General features: G+C 42.3%; 7 protein-coding genes across 7 annotated transcripts; 3 read left to right on the top strand and 4 right to left on the bottom strand.

The window, feature by feature from the left end:
* Positions 1 to 1,093: 1,093 nt before the first annotated feature.
* Positions 1,094 to 1,738, bottom strand: EAE97_004151 (uncharacterized protein; the record flags this gene model as incomplete). Its single annotated transcript, XM_038874663.1, has 1 exon — positions 1,094 to 1,738. One exon carries the CDS (start codon positions 1,736 to 1,738, stop codon positions 1,094 to 1,096), a length of 645 nt encoding a protein of 214 aa, XP_038734107.1.
* A 476-nt stretch (positions 1,739 to 2,214) lies between these two features.
* EAE97_004150 (uncharacterized protein) lies at positions 2,215 to 2,934 on the bottom strand (the record flags this gene model as incomplete). Its single annotated transcript, XM_038874662.1, has 2 exons — positions 2,215 to 2,625; positions 2,680 to 2,934. 2 exons carry the CDS (start codon positions 2,932 to 2,934, stop codon positions 2,215 to 2,217), a joined length of 666 nt encoding a protein of 221 aa, XP_038734106.1.
* Positions 2,935 to 3,510: 576 nt separating this feature from the next.
* EAE97_004149 (uncharacterized protein) lies at positions 3,511 to 4,140 on the bottom strand (the record flags this gene model as incomplete). Its single annotated transcript, XM_038874661.1, has 1 exon — positions 3,511 to 4,140. The coding sequence occupies one exon, from the start codon at positions 4,138 to 4,140 to the stop codon at positions 3,511 to 3,513; it is 630 nt and encodes a 209-aa protein (XP_038734105.1).
* A 1,355-nt stretch (positions 4,141 to 5,495) lies between these two features.
* Positions 5,496 to 6,577, top strand: EAE97_004148 (uncharacterized protein; the record flags this gene model as incomplete). Its single annotated transcript, XM_038874660.1, has 2 exons — positions 5,496 to 5,943; positions 6,030 to 6,577. The coding sequence occupies 2 exons, from the start codon at positions 5,496 to 5,498 to the stop codon at positions 6,575 to 6,577; spliced, it is 996 nt and encodes a 331-aa protein (XP_038734104.1).
* Positions 6,578 to 7,559: 982 nt separating this feature from the next.
* Positions 7,560 to 7,973, bottom strand: EAE97_004147 (uncharacterized protein; the record flags this gene model as incomplete). The annotated part of the gene is made up of 1 exon (XM_038874659.1): positions 7,560 to 7,973. One exon carries the CDS (start codon positions 7,971 to 7,973, stop codon positions 7,560 to 7,562), a length of 414 nt encoding a protein of 137 aa, XP_038734103.1.
* Positions 7,974 to 9,171: 1,198 nt separating this feature from the next.
* EAE97_004146 (uncharacterized protein) lies at positions 9,172 to 10,908 on the top strand (the record flags this gene model as incomplete). The annotated part of the gene is made up of 1 exon (XM_038874658.1): positions 9,172 to 10,908. The coding sequence occupies one exon, from the start codon at positions 9,172 to 9,174 to the stop codon at positions 10,906 to 10,908; it is 1,737 nt and encodes a 578-aa protein (XP_038734102.1).
* Positions 10,909 to 12,952: 2,044 nt separating this feature from the next.
* On the top strand, positions 12,953 to 15,703 carry EAE97_004145 (uncharacterized protein; the record flags this gene model as incomplete). The annotated part of the gene is made up of 1 exon (XM_038874657.1): positions 12,953 to 15,703. The coding sequence occupies one exon, from the start codon at positions 12,953 to 12,955 to the stop codon at positions 15,701 to 15,703; it is 2,751 nt and encodes a 916-aa protein (XP_038734101.1).
* Between the last annotated feature and the right edge of the window lie 917 nt (positions 15,704 to 16,620).

Here is a 16,620-nt window from a genome sequence, read left to right as displayed (position 1 = left end):
AGTATTCTCAAGATTCAAACTCCATCGAAGCCGTCAAAGAGTCAATAAAGTAATTCCTCTCCTTTCTAACCTCCTACCCGATCTCATCTACTTGACCATATTTTCACGCTTCCATACAAGTACTCGTAATAAAAGTTGTGTTCTAATTATTCCCCAAGACACCACATCCTCTACATTTCAACTTGAATTCCTACATTGATTTTCCTCTCTCTGTCTCTTACATTTTGCTAGGTGTAAAATAACGGATGACGTGTAGGTATTGAACTTAAAATTAAACAGGTATTCAGTTTTGCAAAATCTCATCTTTTGTGTTCTCGGCTTAAGTTTAAAGAGTTGAATATGGTCTATCTTTTGTGTTCGGTCGGGAGTTGTGTAGATTATGTTCTCTTTGACTCCTTTCTTTAAGTGATTAGAGAGGAAGATAGATGAATAGTTTGGTGGGTGTGATGAGCCTTTTCTCTTTTCTGTAATGGAGAGAATGGAAATCGTTTGAAGAAGGATTTTTTTTTGATGGGAAATGTAAAAGTTGGGGTATGAGATGCTATGAAGTCGTTTTTAATATTCGTTCTTGGAGCGTTTAGTAGGCGGAATAAGAAGAAGGGGAAATGTAGGCATCGAGAAGTAGAGTTTTAGAAGGGCCATGGGAAAGAATGGAAATGGAGATGGAGACGGAAATGAGACGTGGAGATGTTGAGTCGTTTACAAGATTCATGAACCGGGAACGATATCGAAGGACTGAGTTCTTTGTCGATTGTCGATAAGAAAGGCAGATAGAGGGGAGATCTCGGGTTTAACTTGCCTTACTATTGTTCGTAAAGTATACGGAATCTTCAAACTTGGAAAGAGTAGTAAGGGGTTTCTATTTTCACGCGTCATCGGAATATGGTGTGTTAAGTCACAGATGGATATTCCTCATAATCCCACAATAGTGCATAGCGAGTGGAACGATGTTTTGCGAATGAGGGAATTCATTTTCTACCTGCCATCCAAAACCATGCGTAGCTGTTGTAGCTTAAGTTATTGTACACTGAGTTGCCATGACCATCCGAGCTCGAACCACTTAGATTGCCGGAGCCACTGGTTTATAGCTATGCTATGGGTATTTCTTGCTCATAAGTATCCAGATTCTATGCTGCTCAATCTCTGCCCTGACCCGCTGATAAAAAAGTTCTCTGATGATTCTTCTATCGCCGCCACCGGGCTTGCTCTTCTCAATGTTCATTTCCTGGGTTATATTGCCAAGTAATACTTGAAGCTCAAAGTAATACTCCTCCTCGCTCGCTTGATTCTTCTCCGGATTTGGTGGATGTGATGGATGTTTCTGATCGTATGTGTGAAGGCGAGCGACATTGTCCAGGTAAGTGCACCATTCGCTGACGTCGGAACACACGCTTGCTTTTTTCTGAGCGGGCCCAGTAATTTCGATATTACCACCAGCCTTTTCCAAAAGGTGGATAATCATTCTCACGTGGGAATTTATTCGTTCGGTGAGTGACCCGTATTTGGTACTGCAGTCAGGGCAAATTTTGAAAGTCCGAGCCCTTTCCGGATTATGACAAGGCTTTTGCGTTGCGCTCTCAAAGAACCTTTTGCCGCGGAGAGTCCGATCGAGATTGTGGTCACATCCTTTCCATTTCTGGACGAGTTGATGTTTCTTGGCATAGAGATGTGTTTCCTGGGGAGCAGTGAAGCATTTGAAATCACATAGGAATGTGATGGTGTTGGCGGTTATGCACATGATTGTTCCTATAAGTCAAGTAGGTAAGTCTTGAGGCTTATTCATCGATGGTTCTCTTAGATGGAACAAAAGAATTACCTGCACTGGAAGAACTATCTCTGAGATCTGACAGGATATTGACTATGATTTGAATCGTTGTATTATGTTTGATTTTCGATATTGTTAAAAAGTTTTGTATTGACATCTGAGCAAATATTTGATTGTATTGAAGAAGGATAGAAGACAAATCCACAGGAAACTCTCTGAGTATTAGGTAGAGAGCAATATCTTTACCAGTCATTACAGAGATATGATTCATTACGATGAATCCTTTTTAGAACAGTGCATGGGAAATTGGAATACAATTTTGCGGATGAGTAAATTTATTTTCTATCTACCATCCAAAACCATGCATAGCTTTAATAGCTTAATCTATTGTACACTGAGTCATTACCGTTGAGTTGACTCTAACTCTTCATATAGCTGCTGGAATGCAGCTAAAGTTCTGCAGGCAAACGACGATGCGTACACACCCACGCCTCTTGATAATCAATCTTTGCACGAAAAAGTTGATATACAAGGCGGTTCATCACATCGATTCTTATAGGGGCTCGTCTCCGCTCGAGGTTAATGTCCTCCGGGATCCAAATTCCTTCCAGATTCTGAAGGTCGGATGCGTAACCGACCACGTCAGCTTTCTGCGGATCCAAAGAGTCTGGACGTATCGGATGTCTTGGATGGTTTCCATAGCCTGTATATTTCTGGTCTAGCCGTGGTCTCTCATTGAGATACTGGGAATATCGTTCGACGTTGTCGAAAATGTTCTCTCTTGCGTTCGGGGCGCCCGTAGCGAGAGGACAGTCCTTGCTAACTGCAAATACCAGTGCGAGTAGATGGGTAATGTGGCTCTGTATTTTGTTGGCTCGCTAATCACCCCATTTCCGCCGATGATTAGGACAAACATCTTCTAGCAAAGGGGAATTAAGAGTACCAGAACACGGCGGTTCCTGCAGTGTTTCTAGGTAGCGTAGGTTTCGAAGTGCCGGGTTCGGATGCTTATCACATGCGTCCCAATATTGATTGGGCTGATGTCTGTGATTACCCGCGCGATTATCGCAGTAGTATCGAGCGACATTGGCAGCTCTACACATAATTGCAGCTGTAATTTCTTCTTGAGACAGAGTCGGCGACGATTCCACTCTGTGATATAGATTCATATTATCTGTATGGGAAGAACTACCTCTGAGATCTGACAAGAGAGTGGCTTTGTCTTGGAGTGTTTTATTATGTTTGATTTCAATCTTCGAATTATTGGAGAGTGTAGTGTTAATATCTGAGCAAGTGTTTGGTTGTATTGAAGAACAAAAAAAAGCAAATTGAAAGGGGAGCTTTAGGGTATTGGGTATGGAAATCAATATCTTCACCAGTCATTAGAGAAACATGATTCATTGGGATGAATCCTTCTAGGAGCAAGCTACAAGACTCATATAAAAGATTCGACTACCCGAACTGTCACCACATGTACTACGTGTGACTTTTTAGTATTGAGTCAGAGTAGAATGAAAATACAAAGATCAAATCACGGGAATTAGGAATGAAATTCCAAACGTCATGATGTAAATGCTGAGGTTGAATTACAATAACAGCTCAAGCCATCAACCAAGTGATAAAACCCCAGAATAATGTAACACCCAAAGCGCTGGATAACAAGAATAACTTCAAGTATCATACGATATTTCACCACCATCAACCATACTCTATCTCAAGTTTTATGTATCTACCCATGAGCATCATCATCCCAACATTTGCAGCACGCAATACTCAATCTGACAACGAGCAAGCTGGCCAAATATCTCCGCCAACGATTTATCTTTCACCTCACTATTCCCACTTCTTATGATATCCGCCAATTTCCGCCACTGTGGGATATCCACATGGAGGAGCTGATCAATGTACTTAGTACCACTGGAGGATTTATCCTTCCTATACCCGGTGTCTTTTGGAGGCGAAAGATACTGGGAATAATTTTCATCCGGCGTGGGCATCTCTAAATGCATCGCGAAGTCTAAAACTAAGTGACACGAAGAACGCATCGCCGCCTTCAGTTTACTGGGGTTGTTGAACAGTCCACAGAGATCATCCATGCGTTGGAGAATAGCTTTCACATGCGCATTTATGATGGCGGTACGCTCAGCTCCCCATTCAGAATAGCAATCGGGACAAATGGATTTCGCGAGTGGTGCTTGATCGGGTACATCATAACATGTTCTCTCTGGTGCTGAGAATACTTCTCCGCGAAGGTCTACATTGTGATGATTTAAACATCCTTCCCATTGCTCCGGATTTGGGTCGAGGTAGATGTGTGGTGGGAATACTTGGTCGTCGTCACAGTAGTATGTGATGGGTTTGATGAGTCGACACATGATTATGACTAGAAGTTCAGTATTCAATATCAGAGAGGTTGATGTTACGTATGTGAAGCTTACATGTATATTGATGATCTGTGATATGTGTTCAAAGAAACCGAGTGTTCCAGCGAGATCTTAATTGATAAAAGATAGTTATGAATGATGTAGGAATAAAAAATCAATGGAATCCCTCACCAGTCAATTGTTTGTGGAAGTAATAAAATCAAGCACAAGTCGTCGCTTCCTCTCATCGCCATCATTATTACCACGGGACACAGAACGCCTGCTGTTTCTTTAATTACAGCAGTGAATGTAGGCGGAAGGCACATCGTAAGTGTATGATTAATAGAATCAAGAGGGCTTTGGTCAAAAGTCCGGAGTCATAAGCGAGCCGGTACTCTCAAATTGCAGTTTCCAATCGTCCACAACCACAAAGTAACAAGAATACTTGTATCTCGACCAAATGTTGGGCTTTTAATGCCGTAAGAGTGACGAATTCTCAAACGTAGTCCAAAAGTTTGCGTGGGTTGATCTCGCCTATATTCAATGAAGTCAAAAATTTAAAATTTGTTCATGGGATGAATTTTGTAGTTTGAACTGCCTTTTTGAGGGCAAATATTCGATATTCTAGAATGCGTCGTTTCTAGACTCTAAACTACTTGTATGATCGATTTGAGCTCCAAAGCATTATCGGGGAAGAAAATCTAGGCAAGAGAGAATATAATTGTATACCAATGAACATAGTGTATGCAGTTAAGCATTTTTTGATGGGCAATTTAAACTTTTCTTGCTTTTGAACGCCACTACATGGCTCCTTCATACTGTGAGGGCAAGAGCGAGGGCGTTGAGGGCAATCACGGGAAACCACTTAATATTCCTCCCTGCTTCGAACTCTAAAGCTCAAGATTTTGTGTTCGAAACTAGCTCTTGTGTTCTCAAAGCAGTGGTGACTAATTCCTTCTCCACGTCCTTCAAATCAATTGAAATGTTAAATTTATTTCGAACAACTAGTTGAATTGGTTTTAAATGATAAGACCTCAAATAACATTTGCTGGTCCACACTCCAGAGTCAGCGACGATATTTTCCACTTGGTAATATTAATGTAAGAACGAGACTGTAGCACTTGTTTTCTTCTCTTCATTACGAATTCGCAATTCAAAATTGGAATTGCCAGTCGGGAAGAGTCGGTCGCTCAGTTGCATCTAAAGCTCTGACCTCGGTATATCACATGATGCGGCCGCATGTCAAAAGTCCATGACGTCCATATTTACTTCCCCACGCCGTGCACGATATCCTCCCCAGCTTGAGATTTTTCCAATTGCTTCACGAGCTTCAAGATTAACATATTTACGAATCAATTCATAACAAAATGGCATCTTTACGCATTGCCCGTCGGGCTTTCCGTGCCTCAATGCTTAATACTTCTCGACCATTTTCCAGTACATCTTTCCGATTTGCAAATGCTAATCCCGGTAATGCAAAAGAGCATGATGGTACTGAAGAGTATCGCAAACATCAAATGGAAAAGCCATTAAATCCACATATGACGAACACCAATTCTACTATTGTAAATGAGGTGCCTAGTGCAGGTGCGGGAAAGGTTCCACCAGAGTTCATAACGAGTGTGGATGGGAACTTCACTCCAAAGGATAGTGTACCGGAGAACACGGAGAGGATGACTGGTGGCACTCAAGATGGACATGGAAGTGGTGTTAATAGGGAAATGGCTGTTGGAGAAATGGAGGGGGCACAGTTCCGGGTAGAGCCATTAAGAAGGGATGGAGAGCACGAGGAGAAGATGAGAGCGAGATTATTGTGTATGTTTTTCGACATTTCGCCACGAAATCCACCTTGATAATATCTTTCCATAAAATCCATAACCCTGCTAACACAATCTTCATAGATCAATCGCGCAAACGAGGAACTCTCGAATCCGATCTCCTAATGTCCACCTTTGCGGATGCTCATCTTCCTAACATGACCGCTGCACAAATGGTACAATATGATCAATTTCTCGACGAAAATGATTGGGATATCTATTATTGGGTCACCCAAGAACCATCCCCAACATCTCGCGAAACAGCTGAAGGAGCCGGCCATGGACCAGAAGGAGCTACAGCCAATGCTATGGGCACTGATCAAAAGAAATCACCAGTAGCACAAGGTACAGATCCTGGCAAACAAACCGGTCCTGAATTGGAGACAGATGCATGGAGAAACGGTGCTCCAAGAAGTGGGGAATGGGCACAAACGATTGGAACATTTAAGCCTGCTTATAGACCAGTACCAAGAAGATGGCAAAATAGCGAGATTTTGGCTATGTTGAGGAAACATGTTATCTCGAGATCGGCGGGAGGCGTGCATGATGTGGAATTGGGTTCTAGTAGTGTATCTGGTAGGGGAATGGCTTTCATGCCACCTATCTTTCAGACTGATCAAAAGCGATCATAAGACGGGGGTCAAATGATTGTAATCAAATAAGAAGAGGACTTTCTATTGGTCTGTTCACTGTAAGTAGGGATACCATTCATGTATGATATTAGTTAAAAATGTACGGGTATGGCAATTATCATCAACGTATTCCATATTCGTCATATATTCTGATCTCAAAATACCTCGGCTCACCAACCATGTTTATCCATACCGCTAATAACCACATTCATCTTATATCTGAACTCTTATCTAATCTTTGTCTAAACCATCTAGATACATTCTTGAATACTTCGATTACACATTACGACTCTCATCCAACAATACGAAACTCAGTTCCCGCCTCGGCAAAATAATCCAGCCCCTAGAACTAACCCTCATTTTCTTTCCTTACCGGCAATGCAAGTAGTAAACACGAACCTAAGCCTGGCCTTTCACAATCATCACATACCAGCTCCAGCCTGTGCCTCAGCAAAATCTCCTAGCCCGAGACTCAAGAGTGTGCATTGGACGAATAACCATGTTCGTATCTGTGCCGGATAACGAATGATGGTGTGCAAAATGAGGGTGATACTTTCTCTGGGGAGTGAAAGCATATTAGACATTGTGATTTTATCTTTGTGTATGATTGGTGATGTGGGTAACTGTGAGTAGGAAATCGTGAGAATGTAGTGTAGCGAGTGCAGTAATCCAGTTTGATAATGAGCGCTTGCGAAAAGCTAATTGGGCGACGAAAAGAACGCAAGTCAAAGAATTCCAAGTAAAGAGAAATCCTCGTCTCTCAAAATCGAATCAAGCACCCCTTCTAAAAACCACTTTTAGAACTTTCTCCCTGCCCTTCCACTTTCTCACAACAAATTCCTTACTTTTCCTCAACAGCTCTTTTTCACTTCTCAATAATTCCGCTTCGCTTCGCCCTCTCCCAGCACCCAACGTATAACAAGAAGAGACCGATTGCCAATAAAACCCTTCTCTACTCATTCCCTCTATCTTCTTCTTATGCTTATTCTTTTCCTTTCAAGAAGTTCACACCAATGACCCCCTGATACTTCTTCAACAAACCCTCCAGTCTCCTCAAAATTCTCTCTGTCCCAAATTCCGCCCTCAAGTTCGTTTTCCCAGCGCTAACCACCGGACTCAACGGACTCGGCAATCTCTCCAATCCCGATACGTCAGTCAGCGTATCAGGCGTTCCAGTTCCCGGTACAATAGTTTCTTCGCTTGAAAAAGGCGTCTCACCACAATTATCTGCCTGGTAAAAAGTCCGCTCGATTTCTTTCCCACGCTTTTTACACTCGAGAATGAGAGTGTGCCAGTAGAAAATCAGATCGCGACGGAGACGTTCGGCTTCCAGACGTTCCTCGAGAAGCCTTTCGAAGGCGTGTGAGAGCTCGATTTGGGCTGGGGGAGGGCTCATGTGGGAATTGGGATAGTGTGTATGTAAGTATGTATGTATGTATGTCTGTGGGTTATTGAGGGGTACGTCGTGAAGGGTACGTGGGGAATGTCAGACCTGCATATGCATATGCAGGTACAATCAGATATGAAACTCCCGAAGAATGAAATGGAAGTGGAGCTCAGATATCACGCAGATGGATGTCATGATAAATTCCTCTCTATTTTTACATCAACCCTTCTTATAACTACCTCTTCCCTCTCTCAATCTCACCAATTTTCTCAATTTCTGCAACCAAGCTTACAAAAATCCCAAAGGCTGGAAATGAAAATGCAAAAGAGCTACAAAAGGTTCATCGCGCCATCTCGAAGAATTCGCGAAAAGTGCTCTGGAATGTAAAATGAACCCCCCTCCAAAAATCTGCCACAAAGAAATATTTCCAGAAAGCTCAGCAGCCAATTATCAAGGAAATGATCGACGCCATACATTCCTCGGTCACAATGTGTTTGTAGCCGATGCAAAATTGTGTATCTTACAGGTTTACATTTCTTTATTCTTTGAGTGAATCCCCTCAAGCGATGTGGGTTTCTTTGAGGAACTTGACAGCTCCATCTTAGCAAAGGAACTCAATTCAATCAAAGAAAAAACTTTTCAAGGAGCTATGGGGGGTAGCTATATTATGCTGTAGTTTCTCCAATTGCTCTTGCAAGCTCTTTTCCGTCTATATTTAATTTCTTAAACGTTTGCATCACTTTCACTTCTATCCCAAACCGAAGCGAGAATTTTTCGCCTATCCATCTCCAAGAATGTATTGCATTCCCACTCCCAACGAGATAGTTCCGCATCGGCAAACACATGCGCAGAACGGTATGAAATGGCTAGTATCGGCACGTATTGCCATCCCGGGGAATTCGAGACGATGTTTAAGGACGGTGCAGAGTGCACAATCACGTGTATGTCACGCAAATATACTCCATTCCAATGAGCACAGTGTATAATATAATGAAGAAGGCTGGTAGACACCTGACCTGTTCATAAATATCCCCTCCTGGACATTTTTGTCTTGCTTGCTTCATCACCTACATCATCGTACATCTGGCATTTGACTTGCATATTCTGCTTCTCCCTCCAGCCTATCATACTTGCACTTTTCTAACTTTACCTGTATACTCAGGCACGTTCATACCTTACTACTCAGCCTCTCCATAACAAACCCAATATGTCTCCTCCGACGAATGTGGGAAAATCATCGGAATTATTCACAAATAACTTTGACGAATTAGATAACGCATTTTTCGACGAATTTATTACATTCAGTCCGTCCAATGACGCTGATGATGACCTTCCCCAGCCTAAATCTTCAGAAGACTCATCAGATAGCAAAGATCAAGATTCAGAGACACTACTAGGATCTTTACACGATGCTGATGCCCTGGAAATTGAAGCCAATTGGCAAGGCGATCCATGGGTTTTCGCCCAAGATTCAGCCTCACCAGACGGCACACAAGATAATCTTTTCTATGCAGAACTATCTGGCAGAGCCGCAATATCTGACTCCGATCTTCTCAGCCTTGAAGATATTTCTTTGCAACCACCTCAAATAGAAGCATGGTCTCACCCATCTCTTCCAACAACACCAGCACCTGCTGCTTCAACAAGAAAGAAGAGCCGTGTTGAAGCACTTGCCAACACTTTGAAGAAAGCGAGCATAAAATTGGAAAAATCTCTCAGAAGTCCCATTCGAAAGTCGCATACCAGCTCTACAAACGTGCCACGAGGCTCAACTAGTCTTGGAAAAATGAGCCGGGAAACGATGAGACGAAAATTGGCTTTGGATTCTTCCAAATTTGGTTCCAATCCTCAACATCAATCACCAATGTCACCTCCACAATCAGCTAGAATGTCCAATGCATCTGAACACACTTCATCGTTGAAGAAAATTCAAAAGACAGTTGTTTCTGAAGATTCATGGACTGGCATGCCACAAGACTTACAATTCCCATCCATACCCACAGATTACAACACACCACTATCGACACCCAACCTAGACAACAAACATACACCAGAAATGAGATATCATCAATCATCGTCAAATGGATCAATGTATCCTATAACTCCCAAATCTCAACAAGTGTCAGCCTCATGGTCACACGTACCAGGGTCAAATTTCAGCTCAATTGGAGCCTCATCTGGATACCCCGTTGAAGTAGAGGCTGACGGAAATTCTCTCTGGTGGAACCACGCATCGATAACACCAATGGCACAACCTTCACCGAATACGCTTCACCGAAATTCTCAAAGGGCAACCAAAAACCTTGCTTTCCATTTACAAAATGAGCTTTCCTATAATAGCAACGAAATGAACATGGCGCAAGGATTAATGATTTCCATGCCAGAAAGTATGCCCCAACAGTCATTCGTCGTAGAATCTTCCCCTATGCTTCAGCAAGGATACTTCAACACTAGTGCTAATGGAGGGGGACCCCAACCTCATACACCATATCACACTCATAATGGAGCATCTCGAACACACTCGCATTCACACTATTCTCATCACTCCCCTTCATCGCGCAAGTCGCATCAGCATTCCCATTCCCACCATTACCCCAATCCGCGACCCCGCAAAACTCGCACTGGATCCAGTGGTTCCGAATCGCCCTCTCCTAAATCCTCACCTACGTTCCACATGCGAAAGCAACGGAAATCAAAGAATAGAAATACATCTCCGCGAACGCCTACTTCGGGACGCGGCATGGTGGATTTTGTCAATTATACCCCAGATGATAGTCGCAAAATATTGACTGGAGTAGCACCCAGTGGATCGAGTAAGACAAAAGCGAGACGAGAGAAAGAAGCGATGGAGAAGAGAAGAAAATTGTCGCAGGCGGCGCTGAAAGCTATCAGGGCAGCAGGAGGAGATGTAGGAAGCTTGGTCGAAGAGGGATTGTTTGTTTAATTCTTCTGATTTGTTACCTTTAATTTTATTTTAATTGTTCAACAGGTTTTTTGGACGGGTTGGATTAGTTTTTGATTAGCTTTGGTGTTTGGGTCAAGGGAACTTTACTTAATAAATTGTATCCACATAGCTTGAGAATATACATAGACCTAGATACCTATATAAATTGAATATCGTCGTTGGTTATCGAACTTTCTTCCTGATTTCTTTTGTGATTGTCTTCGAATGAGCTATTGTGATATTCGATATCGTCTGACAATGCCGGTGTGGATTCAAAGGTAATCAATCTCGCAGTTATTGATAAGCTAGAGAATAGAAAGATAAATCAATCAATGAATAATTAATTCGAAACAAAAATAATAGATGAATTAAATTCATCTGAATCATTGCAAATCATTCATTGGCTAAGTAACTAACTAGTCTTTGTACACTCGTAGTTCAGACGATAGTTAGTTTTGCAGCCCGAGTACAAAATCTAGACAACAAAAGAAATTTTTATCCTCCAATTTAATCAATCACCACAACAAGATGGAGCTTCATGAAGTATTTATCATCAAGGTAAGCTGAAATGATGCGGCGAAGTGTTAGAGACAGAAACATATTTGAGGAAGGAAAACTGATGATATTACCGCAATTGGATATCATGAAGAATTTTAAAGGCGGGCGGAGACTTGGGTTTTTTCCCCGTCACAATCAGGAATGTTGAAATTATTCAAACGCACACCTAGACAACAGGGAAACGATTGCGAAATGGCTGTACATAAGTATGACAGATTATTTCTCCTTTCTTTGAGACTGATTCTAGATCCTTTTGGTTTCTGCCATTAACCACGTTTTAAGGTTATGTCTATCACACTTTGATCAATTCAATATCATTGGTGTTGTTTACGATGAATGTCTCAACCCACTCTTGTACAGTGTACATTGGCGAAACATGCCACGAGGACTGAATCGACCCTTTTTGGTGGATTTCAGCCCTATCAACGAACCATTAGATACGTCAAAACTAAGCTTCAAAGAAAATGACTTTGATATTTTACTAGTTGGATTCTTTTTGGGTGCCTCAAATTCCATTGCATTCTTCTGTATCAGAAATACACATCTTCTCTTTCCCAACTCCAATTCCAGCCCCCAATCACATCAATCTATTCGCGATATCTGAAACGCTCACCAACCTACAAGGGTATATATGATCAGAGATTCAGTACGCGCTTATCCAGAAGTTATTTCTGTGCATACACGACGTTCGATTTGCTTCCACCTTTCCTAATCCGTTCTATTTTGAGATTAGATGTGGCGAAAATAAGAAGTGGTGATTGGCGCTATGTAGTATCCTCCACGTCTTTTATTGGGGGCGTCTAGGTTTCCAAAGCGCTCTTGGCAATCCAGTCCCAGCTTTTGAGATACTTTCAGATGAAAGGTCCGGTTCGTCTGAAGGGACGGGTCGTGATACAACGTTGGGAGGGAGGGAAGTGATGACTTTCGACTAGGATTCTTAGCTCCGGTTGGCGATAGCAATGTTTGTTTGTATCTATGAATAGGTATCTTCTTCTAACTTCACTTTCTTTGTTTTCTCTGTTGGTGTCGTGAATGGTTTGTATATTTTATCTTCATATCTTGTATATCTTAAATTTTACATCTTACATTCACATATACAAACTTCAGCGAAAGTCCCCTGCAGCACAGCCCATTCACATACATATCACAAGCTGGGGAGCTTATCGCAAGGTACGCAAAGGCTGTGCCGCCCACAGGAAAGCCCACCAAAATATATATTCAAAAAACGTTACATCTTTCGCATTCGTACAATTAGAGTTTGGTACTCTACCACGATTGTTTTGAAGCTTTTAGGCTTCCACCAAAAGTGCTGAAATATCCAATCACCGAGAGCGAGTGCCTCTAGACCCGCTTTATTGTTCTTCCAGGTATATTCACTCTGTATATATGAAAGAGAACGTTGGGTCTAACAAGTTCCTCGCAGCCTTTATCCTCTAGCTTCATATTCGATATCCATAGAAGTTTGCAATAATTAAAGAATTGGGTTATGGCAGAACATGAATCCGGGGAGACCCCTCCATCCAATCAATCTACATCACCCTCCTCGAAATCGAACCCAACACATCATATAACCTCAATTGGAAATCAGAGCCATCCAAAGACACGCACCCCGCATCATAATAGGAATCAATCTTCATTATCATCAAAAGTTTCACCTACACTAGAACCTTCTTTCCTATCTAATGAAAGTGATGAGATTGATATCAGTCATGTGCCCTTATCTGCACACATATTGACACCATCGGGTCCAACGGATAGATCATCAAAACAAAATCGAAGATCACTGTTCTTACCAGACCCTTTCAAAGCAGGACTTGCATCTCCAACTCAGAAATCTTTCAAACTTTTCTCGAAACGTGCTAGTTCATATAATCCATCAACCACAAGAACAGATGCAGATTCCAGCAAAGACGACACGAAGAGCAAACTCGCCCCAAAACGATTTTCTCACAGAAAATCACTCCTCAACCATTCTCGAGATGCGTCTATACCAGAAGAAGAATTCGATCTCAATCTCCTCAGTGCCGCCATGCCCATGGCCTACCAAGGGAAAATCATCGATAGCACCGCCAGTGCAGAAACAGAATATGAAGATGCTCCCATGGTATCTCCCATGGCGATTCCCTTCGATCTCTCCATGTTCCACGAACCTATCCACAACTCCTCATTGACCCCCGCAATGCGCAAGCAAATTAATCGACAAGAAGCAGCGGGAATACTTACCGGCGGATTGGGCGCTGGTTTTACTCCAGATAGTACGATTACCAGCCACGATTTAATGGCCGAGAATTCTCAATCCAGCAACGCAGCTTCTCGTCTTTCCCGTCGTCTAACTCTACGAAATGGTCTCATCCGAGCTCCCACACTCAAAGATCTCGCTCAGAACGAAGCCAACAGGCGCGGCGAGGTAATCGAAGTCATCGTGCAAGAGCCCATCGATGCACCTGTTGATATAAGTTCCTTCGCCGGCCACACTGGAATGCACGAATCGAATTTCGATTTCAAGAGTATGGATTCTCTCCCCTCGACCATCAACAAAAAAGCCACATTCAAAAGTTCCAACGTGGAAGTATTCTACCCCCAAGCGAATTGGAAGCCCTTTTCCATGCGTGCGCCCTACCTCACCGCACTCATCATTATATCTGTGGTCCTCGGCGCCGCAGAAGAATATCTCTATCAGAAATCGCGCAAAAGTCCTCTCTATTCCTTCACATCCGCATCTGCGATGAAGACATGGGATTATTTTTGTTTCAAATATCTCCCCACTCTCGTCGCCGTTATCTTTGGCGTTTTATGGCAAATCACCGATTTCGAAGTCAAGCGTCTAGAAGCCTATTATCAACTTTCCAGAGAAGGCGGTGCGTTAGCTGCGGAATCAATTAATGTGGATTATATTACCTTTTTTAACGTCTTGCGTCCTTTTCGCGCGTTGCAGTTTAAACATTACGCTGTGGCTGTCTCGTCCATCGCGACTTTATTAGCCGTGTCTTTAGTTCCCACGCTGCAATCTGCAAGTGTAATTCTAATCCCGAGTCGAGAAATCAGGAGAGCAGATCCAACTGTACTAAAAGGAATTGTGATTAGTGGTCCCTGGTCTCGTTTACTCAGTCTCTCGCTCTGGCTCTGTGCTATATTCGGGTGTATCCTACTCTGGCAGCTGGAGCGCCGCCCCTCGGGTCTCGTGGCCGATGTTAAAGGAGTTGCTGGAATCGCCGCCATGGCAAATCGCTCGCATATCCTGATGGATTTCAAAGACATGGATACCGCGACTCCGGATATGATTCATCAGAAACTAAAAGCACATCACTACACCCTACGCAATTCTTCTCTCGCCCCATCAGACCAGATTCTCACTCAAGCAGATAAGGACAAATACGATGCCCACTCCCACGCCTCTCAGAATCCACATCCACTATTTCTGCGTCTCATCGCTGGCATCCCATTCATAATCTCCATGTTCCTCTTCACGCTCCTCATCCCCATCATCCTCTTCACCCCCGCCAACACCATCACCGACAAAGCCCCCTGGCTCCTCACCCTCGGCGCCGTCTCCATCAAACTCTGCTGGGGCAGTCTCGAAACCGCTATCCGCATGATCGAACCCTTCTACATCCTGTCTCTACGCCACGCTTCCCCTACCGCCCTCACCCTCGACTATACCGCCATGGCCTTCGGCTGGCTCCCCATCCGCGCTTTCCTCAACGGCCACTACCTCGTTGCCGTCGTAGGACTCGGCTCTGTCCTCGCGGAAGTCCTCACCGTCTGCGTCACCAGTTTCAGCACCGTCACCGGAAACGATTTTACATCTCGCTCATCCTCTCCCAATGCCCCCTCTAGCGGCGTCGACGCCGGCGAAGAAACATTCGCCTCCTTCTGGGCTTCTTTTTTCCTCGCGCTCTCCATCCTCGTCTTCCTAATCTGCATCTCAGTCCTCTCCTACGCGCGTCGACGCCATCCCTTTCTCCCCCGCCAACCCAGTTCTATCGCGTCGATTCTGGCGTTTATCTATCAATCCAACATGTTGTATGATTTTGTGGGCACCGAGAAACTCAACAACCGCGAAATGGAAGAGCGATTAGTGGGGATCGGAAAGAAATATGGGTTGGGCTGGTTTAAGGGAAGGGACGGCGAAATGCATTGCGGAGTTGATGAGGAGGAGTTAAGTGCGAGGTATTTGCATGGGCAAAATAAGAAGGCGGAGAGTGAGCCGTGGAGGGGAAATTGGCAGGATTATTAGGGGGGAGGTGGATGGCATGCATTTAACATGCGAGTAGAGATTGAATAGGGAAATGGTGACTAAATACATATCGATATTCGATCCCGTCTATAAAGGTGTAATATGACAACACCAAATTGAGATAGATTATATATAGTCTTATATTCCAACAACTACACGATTTAATGATAATAATAATGATTAAACTTTCAAACTCATATACAACTAGACATATAGTATAAATGAATAAATAATTATAACACTTTTATATTTGATTCTATAAATTGGAAAACTTCTCAAATGTCTAGATATAGTACTAGAATATAGCCGTTGGTTGAACTTCAAAATTATATCAAAAAATTATATGTCTTTGTAATCATCAAACTCTCTTCTTGCGCTCTATTAAGAAATCGATAGATATCTCCTTAGAAGGAGATACAAAGGGCCGATTGCCCTTTAAGTCCTCAATGTGATATATAGCGATTCACATTATAAATCTTCGCGATGATAGATGATATGCTAGTCTTCTAGCGTCTTTCAAAAAGCTTGGTATAACCGATATCCCTGCATCGTATACGACCCTGTATCTTGCACGCTTTAATTTATTGAATTAAAAATTGATTTTAAATCCAAAACTCTTTATAATAATATCAAAATTTATAAAGAACAAACTGAAGATTAACAAAATATTAATAAGTTTTTGATGAATTTGAAATATTAAATAGAATATTAATTGATTTTAAAAAATAATATTCTAAGATGTTAATAATCTAATAAAAATTTATATTAGAATAAATCTATATTATTAAAAATAAGTTTTTCGAATTGATTTATATTATTATTATTGAAAAAAAGTTTGAAATTTTGAAAAATTTAAAAATTAAGCTTTAAATATAATTTCAAAAATATATATAATATTTAAAAGAATAAAAAGAATT

The sequence above is a fragment of the Botrytis byssoidea genome (genome assembly GCF_014898295.1).
Source record: "Botrytis byssoidea strain MUCL 94 chromosome Unknown BBYS_007, whole genome shotgun sequence".
Taxonomy (NCBI): Eukaryota; Fungi; Ascomycota; class Leotiomycetes; order Helotiales; family Sclerotiniaceae; genus Botrytis; species Botrytis byssoidea.
Note: the sequence above shows the minus strand (reverse complement) of the source record. Positions and strands in the feature narration are given on the sequence as shown.